The sequence below is a fragment of the Lonchura striata genome, chromosome 1 (assembly GCF_046129695.1).
Source record: "Lonchura striata isolate bLonStr1 chromosome 1, bLonStr1.mat, whole genome shotgun sequence".
In the NCBI taxonomy this organism is placed as follows: Eukaryota; Metazoa; Chordata; class Aves; order Passeriformes; family Estrildidae; genus Lonchura; species Lonchura striata.
In genome coordinates this window covers 134,310,284-134,330,256 of record NC_134603.1, presented here as the reverse complement: position 1 = coordinate 134,330,256, position 19,973 = coordinate 134,310,284, and the positions used below count along the sequence as shown (strand labels likewise).

General features: G+C 37.7%; 1 protein-coding gene across 7 annotated transcripts in view; it reads left to right on the top strand.

Annotated features, from left to right (window-relative positions):
- The window catches only part of CDK14 (cyclin dependent kinase 14), a 472,565-nt gene that overhangs the window by 154,136 nt on the left and 298,456 nt on the right, over positions 1–19,973 (top strand). For all 7 annotated transcript variants that reach the window (XM_077788157.1, XM_077788154.1, XM_077788164.1 and 4 more), the window contains one exon: positions 8,041–8,164. In XM_077788157.1, coding sequence (XP_077644283.1) covers positions 8,041–8,164 — 124 coding nt within the window. The remainder of the gene's footprint in view (positions 1–8,040; positions 8,165–19,973) is intronic.

Here is a 19,973-nt window from a genome sequence, read left to right as displayed (position 1 = left end):
CTTCTATTACTGGTAGAATAAGTGGAGCAAAGGCTTGCATCTGTCATGCCTGCATTGCTTGTTTGCATCCCTGCCTTAAAAATAAATCTATTAATGAAAGCTGATTTGCTTCTTAATTAGTGATGCTGCCTTGAGATAGCTGAAGTCTTTTGAGAAAAACGTCCACAATTTTTTCTCTCTGCATTTTTTCTTCTACTTGCAGTGTTAGAGGTAATGTTGATTTGCATGAGCATTTGACAGAAAAAAACCTCATCTTTGGCAATATAAAAAGGCACTTGCATCTGAACCCCTGTTCCCTAATCCAGGAAAACCAGTCTGAATGACAACAGACTGGTTGTCAACCAGACAAAAACTGTCCCTGTCTCTTAATTGCTCTCAAAATCTTTTACTTCAAGCAACTTGGAAGCCTCCTGTAGTCTGCTATGACCAGAGGGGGAAGGAACTTTCAGTTTGTTCTTATTCTGTCTGATATTGCTGCACTGATTTGTTCTCCCTGGGCACCTTTTCACTTCCTAGGGCCAAAAAATGCTAAGAAGAAATAGGCAGACCCTCTTGTTGAGCTTTGCATGCGGGCAACAAGAATATTCAGCCTTCTCCCAGGAGCCTTCAAGACTTCAGCTCTTGCCTATCTCAATTTTGAGCCTTCCTTTCTCATAGGAAACAGGGTACAGCAGTCTTCTGGGCATAGTGGATGGATATTTTTGAAGCAAAACCTCAACTCACTGAGCCCTACCCCCACCAGAATATTTTGAAATGTTTTTTGTCATTGCAATACTGAGTCAAGATTATGGCAAAATGTTGGGTTGGGATTTGGGCACTAAGATTCCTAGGGCAGCCCAATAATCTCTGTAAAAATATGCTTATGTTTCAGCAAAAAATATAATTAGTTTGTCTAAAAACTTTAAAAAGATATTTTAAAAGGAATTTATTAGATAATAATTAGTGACACATAATGAGATGCTGCAACATTTTTCTGTGCTAAATGTTCAAGAAGAGGTCAGTCAACTTTACAACAACTATATAGTTAAAAAACGCCAGATATGAAAAAAATACTGTATTTATTAAACCAAGAGTTTAATGATGGCCTCCATAACATTGGATTAAAAATGTTGAAATACACTGGTTGTTAAATGATATTATCTGAAATCTCTGGAACTTAGTAATTTATGGTATTCATGCATTCCTCACTACACTGGAGCACTGTGAACATTGTCCTGAACAAATGGTTGCAGTTTTTAATGTTGAATCTGTTTTTGTCAGATGAGTAATTTTGGCATTTAATGACTAGTGTGAAAATTAATAATCTGAGTTGAAGCCATAGGGTAATTGTCATCTGATGTCTTCTGTAAGCATTAATATTTATCATTGAACTGATTACAGCTTTAGGGAGGTCTGAAGCACAAAGGGTAGGGAAGCATTCAGAACATGCAAGGATTAGGCAGCTCCTGTGTCGTATCCATATGAGGCTTCCAGTGAAGCTGCTTGAACTTTGGCAGTAGCAGGGCATTGCACACTGCCTCTTGCTAAGCAGTAGCTACATTTATTAATAATAAGATACAAACCCATGTGCTTGTTAGAAAAGCATAATATCTGAAAAGAGGATAAAAATAGGTTTCAGGTTGCAGTTGTGTTAACAATGTAGGCTTCCCTAGCATGTTTCCGTTTTCTTTCCATTGGGTGATTGTATCAACATCTGTGGCATGAACAGGAGGTTTGTGTTCCCCCTTTCCTGTGGGGAGGCATATGTTGGATTACATGGGCAGTCCTGCATCCCCATGTGATGAAGACATGTTACATGGTCCAGGGGAAGCTGTGGTGTGCGAGCACCTGCGTGTAACTAGAGGTGTCCAACCAGGAGGTTGAGTGCTGTAGACGTAGATGCACAGGAAGTAGACAATTAAACTGTGGTAGTAGATCCAGCTATGATGAATTTTCATGTCACTGACTCACTAGGGTTTGAAGAAAACAGTCTTTGACTTTGAGGTGAAAACCTACTGTGGGTAGTCCTTTTAAATTTATCTATTGTTGCTGGAAGCAAATCAAAACTAATGTCATGCTTTCGAAATCTCTCTCCTACTCACTAAAATTGGTCATGCTGCTGATGTGGAGCTGAATTAAAAGTGTATTTCAGCAGATCTGTTAAGTAGGAAGTGACGCTGTTTAATGTGGTTGAGAAGGTGCTATTTTTCATTCCTCATTCAGTGAACAAGCAGGTGTGCAGCAGACAAAATAATGTTATACCAAATTAAGGTCGTCTTTTACATGTGGCATTGAAAATTGATTATTTAAATTAGAGTTTTTAGTTATCAGACATTAAATATGGCATCAGCATTTCACTCTACTTCATGTCAGTCTTGTCACCTAATGGTTTGATAATGTGCACAACTATGAACAGTTAATGCAGAAACTTCATTAGTATGTTAAAATTCATGCTAGAAGAATGTCACTTTCATAAGTGCACTTGTAATTTATTTTCTGTATGATCTTTATGATTCACATAGGGCAAGAAAACGTGTATTGTAGGGAGAACACATAAAGATTTTTAAAATCAGTGAGGCAATAATTGCCACTCTGACCTACTTCAGCATGGAAGTGTGCTAATGGATGGTAAAAAAGCAGATTCAATTGAATTGAATTTATTTTTACTTTTGCCATTCAGAAGTAAAAACCTGAGTCTTCCACTTACTGAACCTTAGAAGACGACTATAACTAATCATAAGGGAGTGTCTTTATACTCAGTTAATTAAGCACACCTTCCTCATTGCAAACTACTGTAGTAGTACCCAGAGGGGACAAAAAATGATTAAAATAGCATCAAAGAGAATAGAAGTTAGTGAATTAACACATTCCAATCTCATTTCTTTGCATTTCTGCTGGAAATAAGTGGAACAATCTGTATGTATACATTATTTAAGTGATGATGCAAAGAACATTTCCAGTGGCTGTATCATATGTATTTCTGTTTGACATTGCCTTGGTAAAACTCTAAACTCTTGTGTAAGGAATGCAGGAGCAAGTTAGAAGCCTTTATAAAAGCATTGGAGTGGAGTAGATTGGAGTGGATTGTTTTAAAATTCTTTTGGAGAGAACTCAGTTGATTCCAGGGAAGGCAGATAGGAGAAGCCTTTTTATGAGATAAATATTATGATCTTGAAAATCCTGCAGATTAAAATATATAATAATTTTTTATTCAGATTTTCCTTATTCATAGGGATGCAAATTTGTCTCAAGTCAATACTTTGTTCCTGGAACTTCTTCTGACAATTTAAGCAACAGTCTATGAAGCTTTGACCTAAAAAGTGCAGTATTTCCCCAGGTCATAGTTAGAAGTGAAAAGTTGGATTTTATCTCATGGTTATTATCCTGGTTGAGAAGAGGGAAATGAATAGCAAACCAAGAGTGATAAAAAAAATTATGCTTGATGAGGTTTTGACATGCCAGCAGAAGTCACAGAGGGACATTTCTCATTGCTTCTGTAATAGTGCATATTACCAGGCAGTTTTTTTCTAAACATTTCTAAGATTCCTGAACAGTCTAGTGAACCCAAATGGAAGTGAGTATTGTTTTTGGTTGTGTTTATTTCCAAGGCTGTGAGATAGCACTGTAGTGATTTATTGCCTCCTTTTGTTTTTAAAATAGCCAATAATGTACAGAAGTCTGTACTGTCTGCTGGATGATAGGGAGAACTTCACTGGTTGCAAGCATGAGATGGGATATCATAAGTTTGGTTTCTTTTACTGATATTTTTAGATTTGATGGCCTAATAAGACTAAATACGATTTTATTGAGGCTGAATATGCACTTGGGAATTCAGATGACTGTGTGATACTCAGACAGTGTGCTTTGATATATAGGGCAAACAGGAACATTTGTGTAATCAGTGATGGCTGATAATAAAGCCTCTGTGGTATTGTGTATTATTTTTCAAAAGTAGCTATTCTAACAGAGCAGTATGAGCTTGCTAAAGGAAAGACACATTAATTCAGATTTGCTTTCAGCTTTCTTCTGAAATAATGTTAACTCCTATTCCAGATAATCTCAGCCTTTTTGCAGACTTTTGCTATGAAGAGAACAGAACCAGGAGTTTTGTGCATCTTCTGTAAACTAAAAAGTTATTTGTAGCTTTCTAGTTCTGTGTAGCTTTCTACTTTTGTATCCTGGGCCAGGTCCTCTATTCCCAAAATACAACATGAATTAAGTGAGCTCAAATGAAGAAAATAGTTTAGAAATTCCTCCTTGCCATCATGAAAAGTCTTTAAAAAAGGCTCCCACAAGCATCATTATTCTGTCCTCTTGGCAAGCATCCTTTCTGTCATTGGGGTCCTCCATGCCTCAGCAGAAGCTGTGTGGAAATGGTACACTTTCTGGAGAATCTCCCTAGGCATGCTGTGAATTTCTGCTTTTCCCTTACCCCAATGTCCTTTGCCAGAAACTCTCTACCATCTCTGACAATAGAGGGCAACTGGATGGAGTCATCTGAATACTTTACACAGATTACTTGCATGTGAGTATTCTCCTTCATCCTCAGACTGGAAAGAGCTTTCTGAACCTAAGTCAGACAGTGTCAGCTGTTCTCAATCCCGCTCTTTAGATATGTTTTGCATAGCCTGTGTCAGTGTCTAACTTAGAAGCTCGTTCAGAGGCCAACAGATAGTGAAGCATTCTGCAGCAGGCCGGCCACCAGGCAGCCATTGTATGCCTGCGTGTAAGGCTCTAGGTTGTGCACTCACCCAGACTCATTAAAGCACAAGGAAAGCTGGGCTGTTCATCCACAGAGCTAGCTACAAGCCTCTCAAAAATACTTTATTTTAAAACAACTATGGGCATTTGGTCAAATGTCGCATATAGCTCAAATGGTTATCCAGGCATTACATTATGTAGGTGCTAATTCGCTCCTTTGAGGGCTTTCTTGTGTAAGTTTTAAGAACTGCTAATGTTCTTTTAATATCACAGTCCATAAACCTTGAATTAGCTTTGACCTGCATGCATTTTTCTTGCTGACAGTGTGAAAAGTCTTCATTAAAATATGTTGCTCATTAAAGTGAGAGCTGCATAACAGTTGGGTAAAAAAGGTATATTTTTATGACTGAAAGAAATAAGCGAGACTTGAAGCCACAAGTGTTAGTTTGTTTTTTTTTTTTTGTCTGAATTTCAAGTGTTGAGCTTCCTAACATTAAGCTTTGCTGAAAACCTGACTTCTGTCCTGTTTTCTGTCTTTTTCAACTCTCACCACAATGACCTTTGGCATTTTGTGAGCCTAATTTTATTATCAAAACCTTTGTTCTTACTAATAAGCTAGAAACTGTACACAAATGATGTCTTAGTTTATTTATTGCCAGCTATTCAATACCTATACAGCCTTGTGTATGACCATGCAAATATTAAAATTACCAACATAAGGGCTGAAGAGCTACAAATCTGTGGTGATTTTACCATCACAACTGACGTGTAGAAATACATGTTGAATTTGCCATTGACTCCACTCTCATCCTGGGGCCATGGGAAATGGCCGTTCTGTTGCTTGTTCAAAACCTCCTGAAAAAACCCCAGGCTGAGGTTTCATGACTGGAATTGAGTGAGGTGGTAAAGGATCAAGTAAGATGAGAGTATGACCATGATAGGAGGTATGTCGGTTTCAGATGGGGTATATGGCTAAGAATTGATGGTACCTCATCTAGGATTCATTTTTGTCCTTGAGAAGTTAATGCAGACAATCTGGAAAGAAAACGGGTTTCTTGGAGAAGGCTTTCCTCAAGATCAGGAGAGTGAACTTGACTGTGAGAGGGCAGAAGTGTTCAATTCATCTTTTCTTTTTGTGGGCTGGGAAACAGTTGGAGAGGCCTCCCTTGGTGTTTTCTTGTCCCAAGCAATCACAAAGGGCCAGTGCTTTGCAGAATGCTTTGCTGCCAGATGTTAGGCTTGTATTAACGTAAATCTTTTCACATTTAATATTGCCATGTAAAAACAAAGGGAAAGAGAAAAAGAGAATGCAGAAAAACGATATCTGAGTTACCCTATAATGAACTCAGGAAGGTTTTTTTTTTCCCTTCTCTTCCATGAGTTTCCTCCAAGGAGGTGTGAGTGAATTAATTAACTTTTGAGGAAGTACTTAATGAGTACAGCATGTCTACAAATTTGGAATAAAACTACATTCCAAAGCTGTCCTCAAGAGCAGATGTTTAGTCTGTTTAGCTGTGAAGTTGTTTGGCATTTTTTTTAGCGCTTTATGTCAAATCACTTGACTCTTTCAACCAAAGCCAAATGAAAGACATTAATACATATATTTTGAGTTATTATAAAGATTACAGTGCTGTAAGCTACCATGATAATTGAAATTTCTTTGCATATTTAAAAACAGTGTTTGAAGTTAAATGCCATTGATTTAGCCTGGCAAACTGGTTATTTTGCCCATCTTTTTATTTTAAAAAATGTATTTTTTTGAAGCAATTTAATAGAATTAAATTGATATTTTCAGACTGTAATGAAAGCCATTTCTGCTTCTTGCTCTTATTAAAATAGTTTTTATGTACCATGAATTCCACTTTAACCACAATTCAAAAAGGAATGTGCATGTTACTTACGACTTTCCTGCTATTCTTTGTTTCTGTCTTCTGCTCTTAGGTTTCCTCAGCACATTGTTAGACCCTACCCTGGCAAGAAGGTGATTGATATGGCTCTTTGTGCCCTGGCTAAATAGCTAAACATAGAGTGCATTGTGTCTGCACTCAGGGAAAAATTGAAATGCAATTAAATTCATTTCACCTTCAGTAACATGACATTTCTGTTTCTTTCATGTCAGCCTTTATTCTCTTCTATAATCAGATTTTGTAACCCTTTTTATAATGTCTCTTCACTTCGGTAATCACTGAATAGGATGCTTGTGTTGCAAGTTAATTAGAAATTCTCATGTGCCTGTGTTGACTTTTCCCTAATCTTCGGTGTGGTTCCCACATCTTCCTAGAGAGCATGTTCTGCTGTCCTCTGAGCTGTGAGGCACGAAGTCCATACCTGCTTTTGCATCCTCCATGTTTAGCTTGGAGGAGATTTTTGTGTTCACATTTAGAAACTGAAGTATTTCTTAAAATATATCAGGCGAAAGGAAGGGTCTCTCTACATTGAGATAGGTTCTTCATAACAGCAAAGAAAAATCCTGGGAGTTCATTCAACCTTTGTATTGACAAAACCCATGACTGTTAACACAGCCCTTCACAGCAAGTGTCAGAAAGATGTGGGAGAATGATGCATGTGGGAGATGAAAAGGGGAGGACAAAGGATCTTCTTCATCCAGCTCTTTGTTCATAATTGTAAATTACAGAGTACACAATAGTAATGCTTAAATTTAGGAGTAAGCATTTATATTGTCCAGGAAAGGACTCTAAGAAACCAGGAGATGGTGAATTAGGTTTCTATCTAAAATTACCTTAAAGACTATTGCAAGTAGGTTTCAAAAGTTGTGTTTAGTGAGGGTTATTATTTCCTAATGAAAAATACATAAGAAACTCCCATTAAAATAGACGTTGAAGGATAAAATATATTTTACTTGCAGATTTCCTTGGGTACATGGGCATTACTGTTATACTATTAATTTTTTCTTTGTTTTAGCTTCAGTGTTCCATCCCCCAGCCTTATCTCCCCATCCCTATCCACCCTGTGCTGTTGTTTCCTATAATTAGTGAAGATACACATCTGTCTTCAGGCTACCACCTAATCTCTAAGGCCATATGGGTAAATGGAATATAATTATAATTTGGTAGAAACCAAGCTTTCTGCACATGGTTGTATTGCTCTCATTCTTTTTAAAGAAGTCAAATTGAATCTTTGACATAGTAGGGCTTGGAGGCTGGGTTTAGTCCTTGCAAAGTAAGTATATTTCAGGTGGAAATTTCATTGTGTTAAATTTGGGTGGGAATTAGCCAGTTTGGGAGGAATTCTGACACAATGTTGCCTCAATGTGCAAGCACCCTGCATATAGTGAAGAAATCACCTGTGGTTATATGCAAAATATTAACAGAGGTCATTTTTTGTCCCCCTCTTTTTCAGTTATTTTTATTTCAGTTGCTGCGAGGACTGTCTTACATCCACCAGCGTTACATTTTGCACAGGGACCTGAAACCACAGAACCTTCTGATCAGTGACACGGGGGAGTTAAAGCTGGCAGACTTTGGTAGGCAAGCAGTTAATTACAAGTATCTTATAATGTTGTAGGATTGTCAGACAGATGGTTCCATTGATTTCTCTTCCCCCCCACCCTATTCCTTAGACACACCTTCTTCATTGTAGATAATTGCACATTTTTCTCCTGAGTTAAGAAATTGATTATGGTCAACAAAATGCTTGATTAAAAGGGAGCAAGTGAAAAACAAATACCTACTCCAGTTCTCTCAAGGAAGATTATGCTGAAAGTGTTTCCATTTTATTTACCATGAGACCTGTGAATTAGAATTAAAGAAAACATTAAAAAAAAAAAAAAAAGAAAAAAGATAGAGAGAGACCTGAGGAAATACAGATTGTATGAAAAGCACAATCACTTCATGGAAGCCGCTCTAGGGTTGTGAGGTCTGGATTAACTTTCATTAAATGGTCATTGAAATAGACTGAAGGACACAAGAATAAGTGTTCCTTCTGTAGAATAAAGGACACTAGGATCACTTGGATTGCTTTCAGTTTCCATTAGTTCTTTCTGGGGAAGCCTTACATGGAGTATAAAGTCAGGATAAATTATCCCCTGAAATCTTAGCCTTTGGCCTATTTTTAAATTTTTAAGCATTTTGTAGTGGCTACACCAAGGCAAGTACTCTTTTCTCTGAAAACCATTGTGAATGCAGATGTGGAAAATGGTGATATTTTTCTTTATTGGTTTTCTCAAAAGGTTGTAGGAATTTCTTTCTTTCCTGTAGGTCAGCTTCTCAGTTACTGATTCCAGCAGTACTTTTGAAGTAAGCTGAAAATGTGACCTACTGGCTTTTAAAAAATGTCTTTTATTTTATGACTGCTATCCACATCATGCTTCACATTTCATGCAGCAGCAGTAATGAGGAAGCCTTGTGTGCTAATTGGCAATTTCACTTTTAATGTAGTCATGAGGTTTTGTCTTTTAATTAGTGTTACTGCAATTAACAGCTCAGTGTGTATTTGCTAGAAGGGAACAGGACTTAAGGTGGACACAGTCCACAAGGACTTGATTGGCCTTTGAATTGTAAGGCAATTAGAGAAATAGTATTAGAAGCACTTGTCTCCTGGTTTGCATGATTCTTTGCTGTCATTTTTCAAAACTTGCTGTTTTTTGAAATAAATGCTTAAAAACCCATTCCTGCATGTTGCATTTCACTATGAGGCTTCATCTCTTAAGGATATGAAACAGGTGTATCATGCAGTGTTCTTGCAGTGAAATATGAGTTAACTCTCTGTTGAAGGTGTTGTGCTGTTTAATAGTTTTGTTGTATCATTTATATGTATAGAACCTTATGAACTAATCTGACTTCCAAGTATCCTCGTATTATAAATTTTTCAGGAGATTGTAACAATGGTTCTCTAGCTTTGGTGGATGCTGGAAACCATAAAAGATCGCACAAACTCTTTTGTATGTAAAATGTTTCCTCTGGTGTGGGGGTGGGTTGGTGAAGCTCTATGGCTTGTGTAGCTGTGGAGAGGGAGGCTGCAAATTTTTTGCTGTGTTTTTAAGAAAAAAACAAAAAAAACAAAACAAAAAAAACCAACCTGCCTTTTACCAGCACTATTAAATGCATTGCTGGAGGTGGGAACCGATGAATGAAAAGTCTGACTCAGACACGAGTTGATTCTGTTTGGTTGTGTTGCCTGGTGTTGCCACAGAGCAGAGGACAGGGTGGGACAATTGTTCCTACCTTGCTGTAGTTGGAAATGTCACTGTCTATCACCTCTAATGAAATTGTTGCCTCATTGTAGCACCAGGCTAAATAGCCCAGTGATGACACAAAAGGCAGGATTTTCACAGCTTTGTGTTGGCAGGACTTTAAGGTTGACCATTGTGCATGATTTTGATAGAGAGACTAGAAATATTTAAGTACAACCAGAAAGAAATACACAGTGGTACAGACATGAATGTATAATGTTGTGCAGAAGATATTTTTTCCCTTTTAAGTTTACCTTGACATAACAGAAACATCTGTGTAATCTACTCTTATACATGGACAGAAGATTATATATCTCCTTTTGTTTTGTTAAAGCTAGATTTTCTTTCATGGCTCATGACCTCATAAAACTGAAAACCAGATGAGATAAATTTCTCTTCTGAGAACCAAGATGAAAAATTAGAAGTGTTGAGGTTAAAGTCTGAAAGGTCATGACCTCTTTCATTGGGAGCATGACCTCTTTCATTGGGAGCACCTGTGTGCTCTTCATGCACCCCTGTGCATATTTACTTATTTAAATGCTGTATTTTTATAGACCATCTTCCACCTTCCCAGTATGAAAGACTCTTCTTAAACAAGATGTAAAATACAGTCCTATTTCTCTTTATGTTTTTCTCCCACAAATGACTGATTTGCAATAATGTGCTTGGAAGGGAAGTCAGTTTAGATTGTATACTTGATTAATTATGTGAGGAGCAGTGTGAAAATTAGGAAGATTGTTGCTTTGCTTTCAAATGCACTCAAGACAGGAGAGAACCTATCAAGAAATCAGTGTCTGTTAGAGATAGGATTGACTTTGCTAGCATAGTAAATGTAAAATCCTAGAGCAAAGGCCCTTTAGTCTCTAAGGACAAGACCTTCAGATTTTGGTTTCATAAATTTACCAAAAAAACCAGCACCATGTCTGCAGTTTTTCATTTGGTGTCAGGCTTATTTAATCTCTTCACTGTAGGATATCAAATACTTAAAAGCAGGCTAGTGGATCATAGTTCTTGAATAAACAAGGTAAAAGAAAGGCTATTCATGTCTGCCAGTGCATTGCACTGCGGCTGAAGTGGAATCTTTGAATAACTGTGAGCATGTGTTTTTCTATAGCAGGGCTCCCAGACATACATACTTCACTGTGTGGGAGTGTCTTTGTTCAGATGAACAGTGGTTTGCTTTTCTGTTCATTGTGCTCTAGCTGCTAGGAAATGAACATTTATGAGAAGACTCAGCGGTCAAATGAAAAGGCAGAACAGAAAATAGAGGCTTTATCAAATTAAAAATGGATGAGCTATAAGAAATGGCTTTACTGAGAAGATATAATAGAGGAGAATACATCTTGAGTAATTGTTGCTTGAAAAATAGTCCTTGAACACCATACCTGCGTTCTTTTTAAAATCTAATTAAAATTCCAGAGGAAAGTATATTAGAGTTCTTACAGAATGAAGTGGAAGAATTGTTTTTGATCCTGTGGTGTGAATTTGGCTGTCTATGAGTTTGTTTATTTCTCCTCCATATGTCAGTCTTAAGTAGAAATAAAGTATTTTAAACCTCTAATGAGTAATGCCATAAGAAATTCAGCCTTCAACAGAAAGACTAGTAATCCTCAGGGGCACCAACCCCCTGGGCTGGTAGGCAGGGACAGGGAGCAGAACAGAGCCCCTGCAATCCAGGAGGAAGTAGTTAGTGACCTCCTGTGCCGTTCTGACTCACAAGTCTATGGGTCCAGATGGGATTCATATGAGAGTTTTGAAGGAGCTGGCAGCTCATCAAGCCACTCTCCATAATTTATCTATTCTCCTGATTAGCTAGGGAAGTCCCAGATGATTGGAGGTTAGCAAACGTGAAACCCATCTACAAGAAGGGTTGGAATGAGGATCTGGGGAACTACAGGCCTGTCAGTCTGACCTCAGGAAGAGGCCTGTAAGCATCATAGAGTCCAACTCCTGGCCTTGCCCAGGACAAACCCAAGAATCACACCACGTGCCTGAGTGTACTGGGAAAGCCAACTGATGTCATTGTCAGGCTGCTTTCTGTGATCTTTGACAGACTGTAGATTGAGGGATGTTCCCAATAACTGGAGAAAGGTTGTTGTTTTATCCATTTGCAAGAAGGGCAGGAAGGAAGGTCTGGAGTACTGCAGCTCTGTCAACCACTGTCCCATAGAAAATAACGGAGTGAGGCTTCTTGTAGGTGTGAAGAAAGTGTTTGGCAGCTTTAGTCAAGGCAAATCGTGTTTGATCCATGGGATTGCCTTCTGTAATGGAATGAGGAGCTCTGCAGTCCTCCAGTGCCTTAAGAGCTGGTTACCAAGAGCATGGTGGTGCTCTTTACTTGGGTCACAGTGGGAGGATGAGGGATAATGGTCATAAACTGAAACACAGCTGGCTATAAGGAAGGAAATCTTTGGTTTGAAAGAACTTCAGCACTGGAGCGGCTCAGAGATGTTATTGAAATCTCTGTTTGCTTCCCTTACTGGACTAACCTTGAGCAATCTGGCAGATTGAACTAGGTAAATTCTCCTCCTTGTGTGGTTCTGTGACTCGCTAAAATACCATGCTTGTTTTGTTTTGTTTCTCAATGATTGGAGATTGGTATTTATTTACTGTATATGCTGATATAAATCAAGACTGGTTAATCAATTATGTTTGCATGCAGATTATCATACTTAAAAAACTCCAGCACCATGTCCCTAAATAGCTGATATTAATCTGGTAGGAGGTGAGTCCCACCTTCTGTGTGGGACTTTCCAGGAAGGATTTACTCTTTTCCTGTCTTGTTTCATATTCTCTGAAAAGAGGCCCTAGAAATCTAATATTCTGTCACCTCCAAGAACAATGTGGACCTTAATTCTGATCACAGCACAATTACTCTTACATATTCTTTCATTAAAATAGTCTTTTGCTTTCTGGGTTGAAAAATACATAGTTATACTTGTTATTAGGTATTTTCAGATGAAAGATTTACATAGCTTTGAGGTGATATCACCATTCAATGCACTGAGAATATCATCAGATCATGTGTCTCAAGAATAAAATATTTAGATTTGATTAGCATGTGACACAGTAGAAACACTTCTGAGGCTGTGAGAGAAACTGGCCAAGTTACTAGTAGGGCCCTGGGCCTGCTTCACCTCTGAGATGATCTACCTGCTGCTGGGGTTTGCTTCTCAGGGAATTTCTTATTCGTGAATCTTCCATGCATCTGCCTTTCCTTTTCATCTGACCTGCATCAGAAATAAGCTGCTTGAAGAGGGTGAATGTGAAGTTTGAAAACCTGTTTGGTCTCTGTTTTGGATTGTGCAGTTCTTGTAAGTGCAAGGACCTTTAATTATATGCCATTCTTTTTAGTATGTATACTGCCTTTTTCTCTGCGCTGTGACTCCCAGACAGGATGTATAAACTATGCAGGCAACTGCCTGGTTTAAGTACCTACACAGCAGGCACACAGTGCAAAGTACAATTTCAAAGTATGGAACGACAGGTCTAGAAGTGTTGTTAGCTTGAGTATAATTTGCAAGGATAGGAAAGCTTGATGATTGATAATTTTCTAAATAGAAAAATTTAGAAAAGATTGAATAGATTCTTCCCCTCCATCCCAATCCCTGCCCCATTATTTGGTAATTTAGTCCTTTAAAAAAAAAAACAAATCTTTAAACTGCAGTAACACTACCAACAAGTTCCAGTGCTGCAAGGTGAGTGACAAGGAGCATTAGGAACTTAGTACTTTAATACTTGTTTCTGTAGTATGAGAGTTGCTCTTTCTCATCTGTGGGAATGGGCTTTTGAAGAGGAAAACCAGCATGACATCTTCATGAAAATGTCTTTCCTTTAGTCTCTCAAATAACACTGACCCTGAAGCTTTTCCCATCTGCTTTTTGTTGTCTTAGGGTATCTCTGGATGAGTAAGGATCTGCAGGAGGTCTGTAATATGGTAAAAGTCCTGCCTTAAGCTTTTGGAATTTTGTTAATATAAAGTCTTCTGATGTGTAGTAAAATAATCGAGTCAGAGTGATTTAATCATTCATCCTTCTAGATACATAGCATGATTAATAATAGATAGCAGGAGCAAAGAGACTTGAGGATTAAAATAAAGGGAATTATACTCAAAAGAGTTGCAGTTTAAAACTGCAGCTAAGTATTGAGAGGATGTTTCCATACATTTCCATATAGATTTTTCTGTGGAGAGCATGACGGGTATGTTATGAAGGACAAGGTTATTCCTGTATAGCTTACTGTTAAAATTTCTAAAACAATGTTGACAAGTTGGAAAAAAAATAGGTTTTTTTTGATTCACAGTAAGAATTCCATAAGGGTTTCTTTATAATGTACTGTATAAAATTCATATGAAAATTGAATAGCATAAAAGATTGCTTACATGGATAACTGCAATGTTTTCTCATGTAAATGTTCCACAGAGTATCAGTTCTTAGAGATGCTGATATAAGAATTTATCTCAGTGCCCAAAGAACTGGTATTATATTGTTGGTGAAGCTTGGTGAAGTCATTAGCAAAATTCCTCTGAGAATGCCTCTAGTTATATAGGCTGGCTCCCTTTGTTGCCTGGCTTTAAGGAACATTGGAGCCATTTGGGGGTGAGTTATAGGAGCTGCCCGGTCACCTCCAAGGCAACTCCTGCCCTCCACAGCAGCCCTTCTGCAGGCTCTAGAGAAGGGCTAGAAGCTGTCTGGGTGCTGGTTATCAGAGGCTGTTGCTGGTAAAGAAAACCACTTTACCCCAAACATAGGTCCACAGACCCCTCTAACACTCTGTCTGCGCTGAACATGGAAAGAAAAGACATTTCTTTCCCATATACCTGTGGGAGGTTGCTGTTACTCCAGGTGCAGCCTGTTCCTTTCTGATAGCAGCCTTTGAAATCTGAAGAATTGGTTCTTTTACCCCTCAGGAAGGACAATAGTGGGCTTCTTGGAGGACTCTAGTTGTATTAAACATCAAGAAAGGAAGATGACTTCAGTGACAATGTTGTGAGAAAATGGAAAAAAGGAAGTGGGAACCTGGAAAGTGAACCCCAAACTACTCAAACTGGAGTAAGCTTGCAGGTCTTTATAAAGTACTTCATAAAGTAGTTATTTTTGTAATGAGCTGTAAATACCTCATTTTCCAGGGAGAGCAGAAGCTGCTGTTGCTGTGTACAGTGGCAGCTGGGGCTGGAGCAGCAGAGCAGATTCTGTGTGTTTGTCCTGGGACAGCCTTGATGGCCTGTTACTGAGTCAGGGTAAAAAGCCCTTGCTGTCCACACTTTCTAGATCCAGGCAAAGTGAGGCCAGAGCTTAGGACCAGAGCTGATAGGTAGCTAAGGCAGCTTCAAATCTTTTTTCTTGGAGGAAAGAGAAATGTTTCTGGCTGCAAGAGCTGTGGGCACCGTGGACCCAGAGACTTGTGGCAGGCTGCCATGTTATTTATTTTTGCTTTCTGAGGATAATAGGCTTTCCATCCACCCCCAGACCTTCCTTCTCAGTTTCTAATGCTGTAACTGCCTGCTGTCAGGGAGCAGCCAAAGCTACATTCTTCCCTTTCCTTCCCAGGAGCCAGGGCTTCATATGCTGTGCTTGTGACCTTCTGCTGTGATGCCCAGACCTGTGGTGAAATGAGGGGGGAAATGGGTAGGTGGCAGAAAATTTCAAACAACAGCTGTGCTAAGGGGTAGATCTGATTTTTGGCATTTGCACTAAAAAATTATTTCAGAGGTGAAGATGCAGGAGAAGGTGTGGTCTAGTGCTGCTGGTAATGTTTCTTTCTTCTCCTGTTTATTTGGTTTGTTGTTCTCATCATGGATCTCCATCTAATTTGCTTCATATATATGATGGTTTTATTGACGTACCTCAATAAAGATATAGTTGTATAATACAACAATTTAACTCAATTTAACTATACAATAATTGTATAGTTAAATCTATTCAGAAAAATTACCATGTGAGAGTAAATACAATAGGAAACTTTTATGGGCAGAAATTTGGTTTCATAATCTGTGAAGAAAGAATACCTTTGACATGAGTTTACAATTGCAAAATCTGTAGGGAGGTTCACCTGTATTCAAGAAACTGTAAGACTTTAAGACTTTAACTTCTCTCTGCCAATTGTTAATGCAGAGTAGAGACACTTATTAAATTTTTGTCTATGCCAGTCTTCACTGATTGCTTTTTAACAATTGAAATTAAAAATATTGAAATTGGAGGCTTTTCGGTTTTTACTAAAGCAGATGCTGTAACTTAAGCTCTTCCCACTGAGAAGCCCTATGTAAGCTTATTGACTGAAAAGAAAAATGTTGTGTTTTTTAAAAAGCATGAAGGACCTGGAGATTGGTGTGACTCATTTAATGGGTCCCCTGTTAAATGCATCTCAGATTACTTAGGGTTCAATGCAATTCTCTATTGTTACAAGTGAGAATTATATCAAGCCTTTAAATAGGAGGAAAGCATCTTAATTATCCATTAAGGGTAATAAAGGAAGTTGGTTATGACACCATTAAAACAACTGTGATGAAAAATCTGTTTCAGTATTTTGTGCTTAAGAAGGACATGGGATTTGAATGTCTTCTGTACTGCTGCTAGCTCAGTGCTATGTTATTTTGATAATTATGATTTTTTTTTATTGCCTTGTATTGCTCTCTTAAGTGTGAACTAGACTGTTATGTCAGAGTGTCACAAAAGACATGGAGAACTGTGATCTGCTGTCTGTACAAAAGACATCCATCCATCCATCCATCCATCCATCCATATGAATCCGTAGATGTATTTAAAACAAATATTGTTTCATTTGATAAAAGCCTTATTCACTCATGTGATGGTGTTCTGTCTGTTTTATATGAGAACATTTTCCCTTTGAATATAGGCCTCTAGGTAGCTCCCACAGTACTCTCTGTCTTTTCTTTCTTGGTTTGATTATGATTTTGTTTTATGTTTCCTTATTTAAGAGAACATACTGTATCATACAGTGAAAAAATTGTGCCAAGTTTTAAAATTATTTTAATGTCATTAGTGTGTTAATAGTTATGCAGATTTATTTTACACAGGAAATAATCAGCTGTGTAGATATAAAAGGTTAACTGGGAAAGGTGTGGATTAAAGAAGAAAAAATTTATCATCAGTCAGAACAAAAATAATGATGTGCAAAGAAAAAGATTAACATGAACAGAACTGGCACTTCATTAAGAGAAATGTGCCTTTAACACGGTCTGAAATAAGTCCATAATTGAGATTGCATTTTAAAGAAACCATGGCTCTGTAATTTATAACATCATTTGTTTTGTCCCAGACAGTTTAAAACCTTACTTTTTTGCAACACAGTCAGTTTTTATCTAGGTAATTCTTAATAATTTATGCATGAATTTTTTCATTCCTTCTGAAAGACACAGTGCTGGTTGTATTAATATATTCATAGATGCATAATTTGTCCTGATATAAATTAAAATCATGCTTGCAGGGCTACCTGCATTAAGATGAGAGTTTTCCCTGCATCAGTTAGCCTTGATGATAGCCAGAAGTGATCAGGCAGTGCTTGTCTTAGCAGTACTTAACACTTCTCCAGCATCTTCTATGTCCAAAACCTATACAAATAAATTGTAGGTCCAAGTAGTTACTCTTATGTATATTACAAATAACCATACTTTGCTTGACCTTTTGGTCTTATGATTTGAAAGACAAAGACCTAAAGTTAAAAAACTTACAAGTGGGAGAATCAGGAATGAGCAGCTTTATGTCTGGGTGATATGGGAACAATAACAATGGCTTTGCATGGGGAGAAAATGGTGCTGAGTAACATTTGGTTTACATGGTAGGGAGAATGGCAGGTTAGAGCTTCACCTGGTTAAAGGTCTTAAGCTCTTCTCCAAGGTTGATTGTACCGTCTTTGGATTTTCTGGCTCATAATATGTCAAATTCTACAGCAAATTGTTTTTTGTGTAGCCATTGGAAATAAGGTAGCAGGAGACTTTCAGATGTAATCTCTTTTATTCCCACCCACAGCCATGGATATATTAATATCCTTTTATTGCAGCAATTTTTAAGTCACTTGGGCATCGAATTTACTTGCTTTTGTGGCTATATTTGCTTTTAAGCATATGTCATTGCAATGTTTTTAAGTTATTTCTGGATTCTTCCAGCCGGCTGGAAATTTGGTTTAGCTCTGACCCGTCTGTAGACATTACGAAAAAACTAAATTAAACAAATAAAATAGGCAGGGGAGGGATAAGAAAAAAGGCAGCAGATCACTGAAATGTACTTTATAAACACAAATGCCTAATGTAAGCTTCTTGAAATTTTGGCAATCGCCCATTCTGTATTATTGTGCTCAGGATTACCACCAGCTTAGTTACGCAGGCTGTAGGCTGCATAATAAATGAGACATACTTTTGAGTACTAACAATTGTTTCACATGTGCAAACTTGATAGAGTAAATGGTCTCAATAACGCATGGAATGCTTCAATAACAGTATGACAATAGTAGTTTGTTGGTGGTCAAAGTACTAATAGGGATCCTTTGCTCACAATCTGTAAGTAATTTTTATTGAGCGCTACATTCATTGTCCCCAGGTTGAATAGATGAAAGAATGGCTAGGTTTCAGTACAAACAAATTTTCACTTGTTTTATTAGTTACAATACAGAGTTTTGCAGTTCTACTGACTTGGTAGGTTACATCTGTACATAAAGGACAAGTTTGGGTTATATAGTTCCAGCTTTACCATCCTGGCAGTGGTATTTTAGTGTTCACTATCACTTTAGAGAAAAATGCTGCATTAGGAGCAGTTGGGTTTTAACTACATATTTCCAGAACTGTACTGTTAAGGAATAGCCTTAATGCCTTTCTAATGTAACTTTTTTACAAATGAAATTGTCTGCTTTCATTTCTTCTTTTTCTTTAACAAAATTGCATTACGAACTGAATAGATGACTCTCCTGGAATATGGATGCCTTATTACTGATGCAAAGTCAAATAATAATTTAGACCTAAGCATATTGGAATGTCTCTCTCATAAAAGTTTTTTATAAGATTTGTGATTCCAATAATTTAAGATGACATATACATTAAATGAGTTTTGAGGAGCAATTCAATTGAACAGGTGAATCTGACACTCAAGAGATTTCTGTTGTTAGATGTTGCTTTATAATATTGCTTTACAGAAACAATAGTGCTTATACAGATTTTCTTAATGGCTTCACTCTTGAAAGCAAAGCGGAAGAAATTTTGAAAATTAGTGAAATCTTCAAGTTACTTTGTTTTTGTATTTAAAACAGCTTATATATAATTAAGATTCTTTTTTTCATTTTTTTTAGTTTTGCACCAATGTCTGTTTTCAGATCATTTTACTCTGACTTAAGCCTGTGCAGTCTGATGTGGATTTAGATGCTGTGGGTGTTACCTACTATGTGAATGTATGTACTGATGTGATAACACGTGCAAAACGTACTGGAGTTCTTTGGTAGAACTCCAAGACAGTGTTTTACCTACTAAGGGAATATGTAAGTTGTGAGATATCACATTGTATCAGTGCCAAAAGTCAACCAAATATTTTTCTTATCTATAAATAGTCTGGCTTGGGTACTGGAAGCAGCCAGGATTAAGCTCCATGAGCTCCAGGGAGCAGTTTGTGCCAGGCAGGGCAGCCGTGGTTCGTGAGCTGAGGGTGGGTGAGGGACCAAATGCGGCTGCATTCTGCAGCATAGGGATGTGTGCTCAGGTGACACCTTGGCTGGAAAAGGGGGCACATCAAACCCACTTGCACTGGCTCTGCAGTACAGGGACAAAGATCTGGTGGACACTAACAGTGGAATTGTGTCGTTTATACATAAGTCAGACCTTGTATTGTAAGAGTAGGTGATTTCAGCACCCATGAGGTGACAGTTTTTCAAATTCAGAGATTCTACTCCTGCAGGGTAATGTCAAATGGCAGTGTTGTTTGATTTATAAACAAAATACTTGTTAGAGCTGCTTTTCAAAAATATTGTTTGTCTATAGATGTTAATGTTCAAATACCCGCTTTTCCATGTGACCCTGTTCTTGTTAAACTACTTATCCTAGACAAGTTCAAGTAAATTTGCAGCTACTTGTTTAGGCTTTTAATAGTTGACCATGACTTCA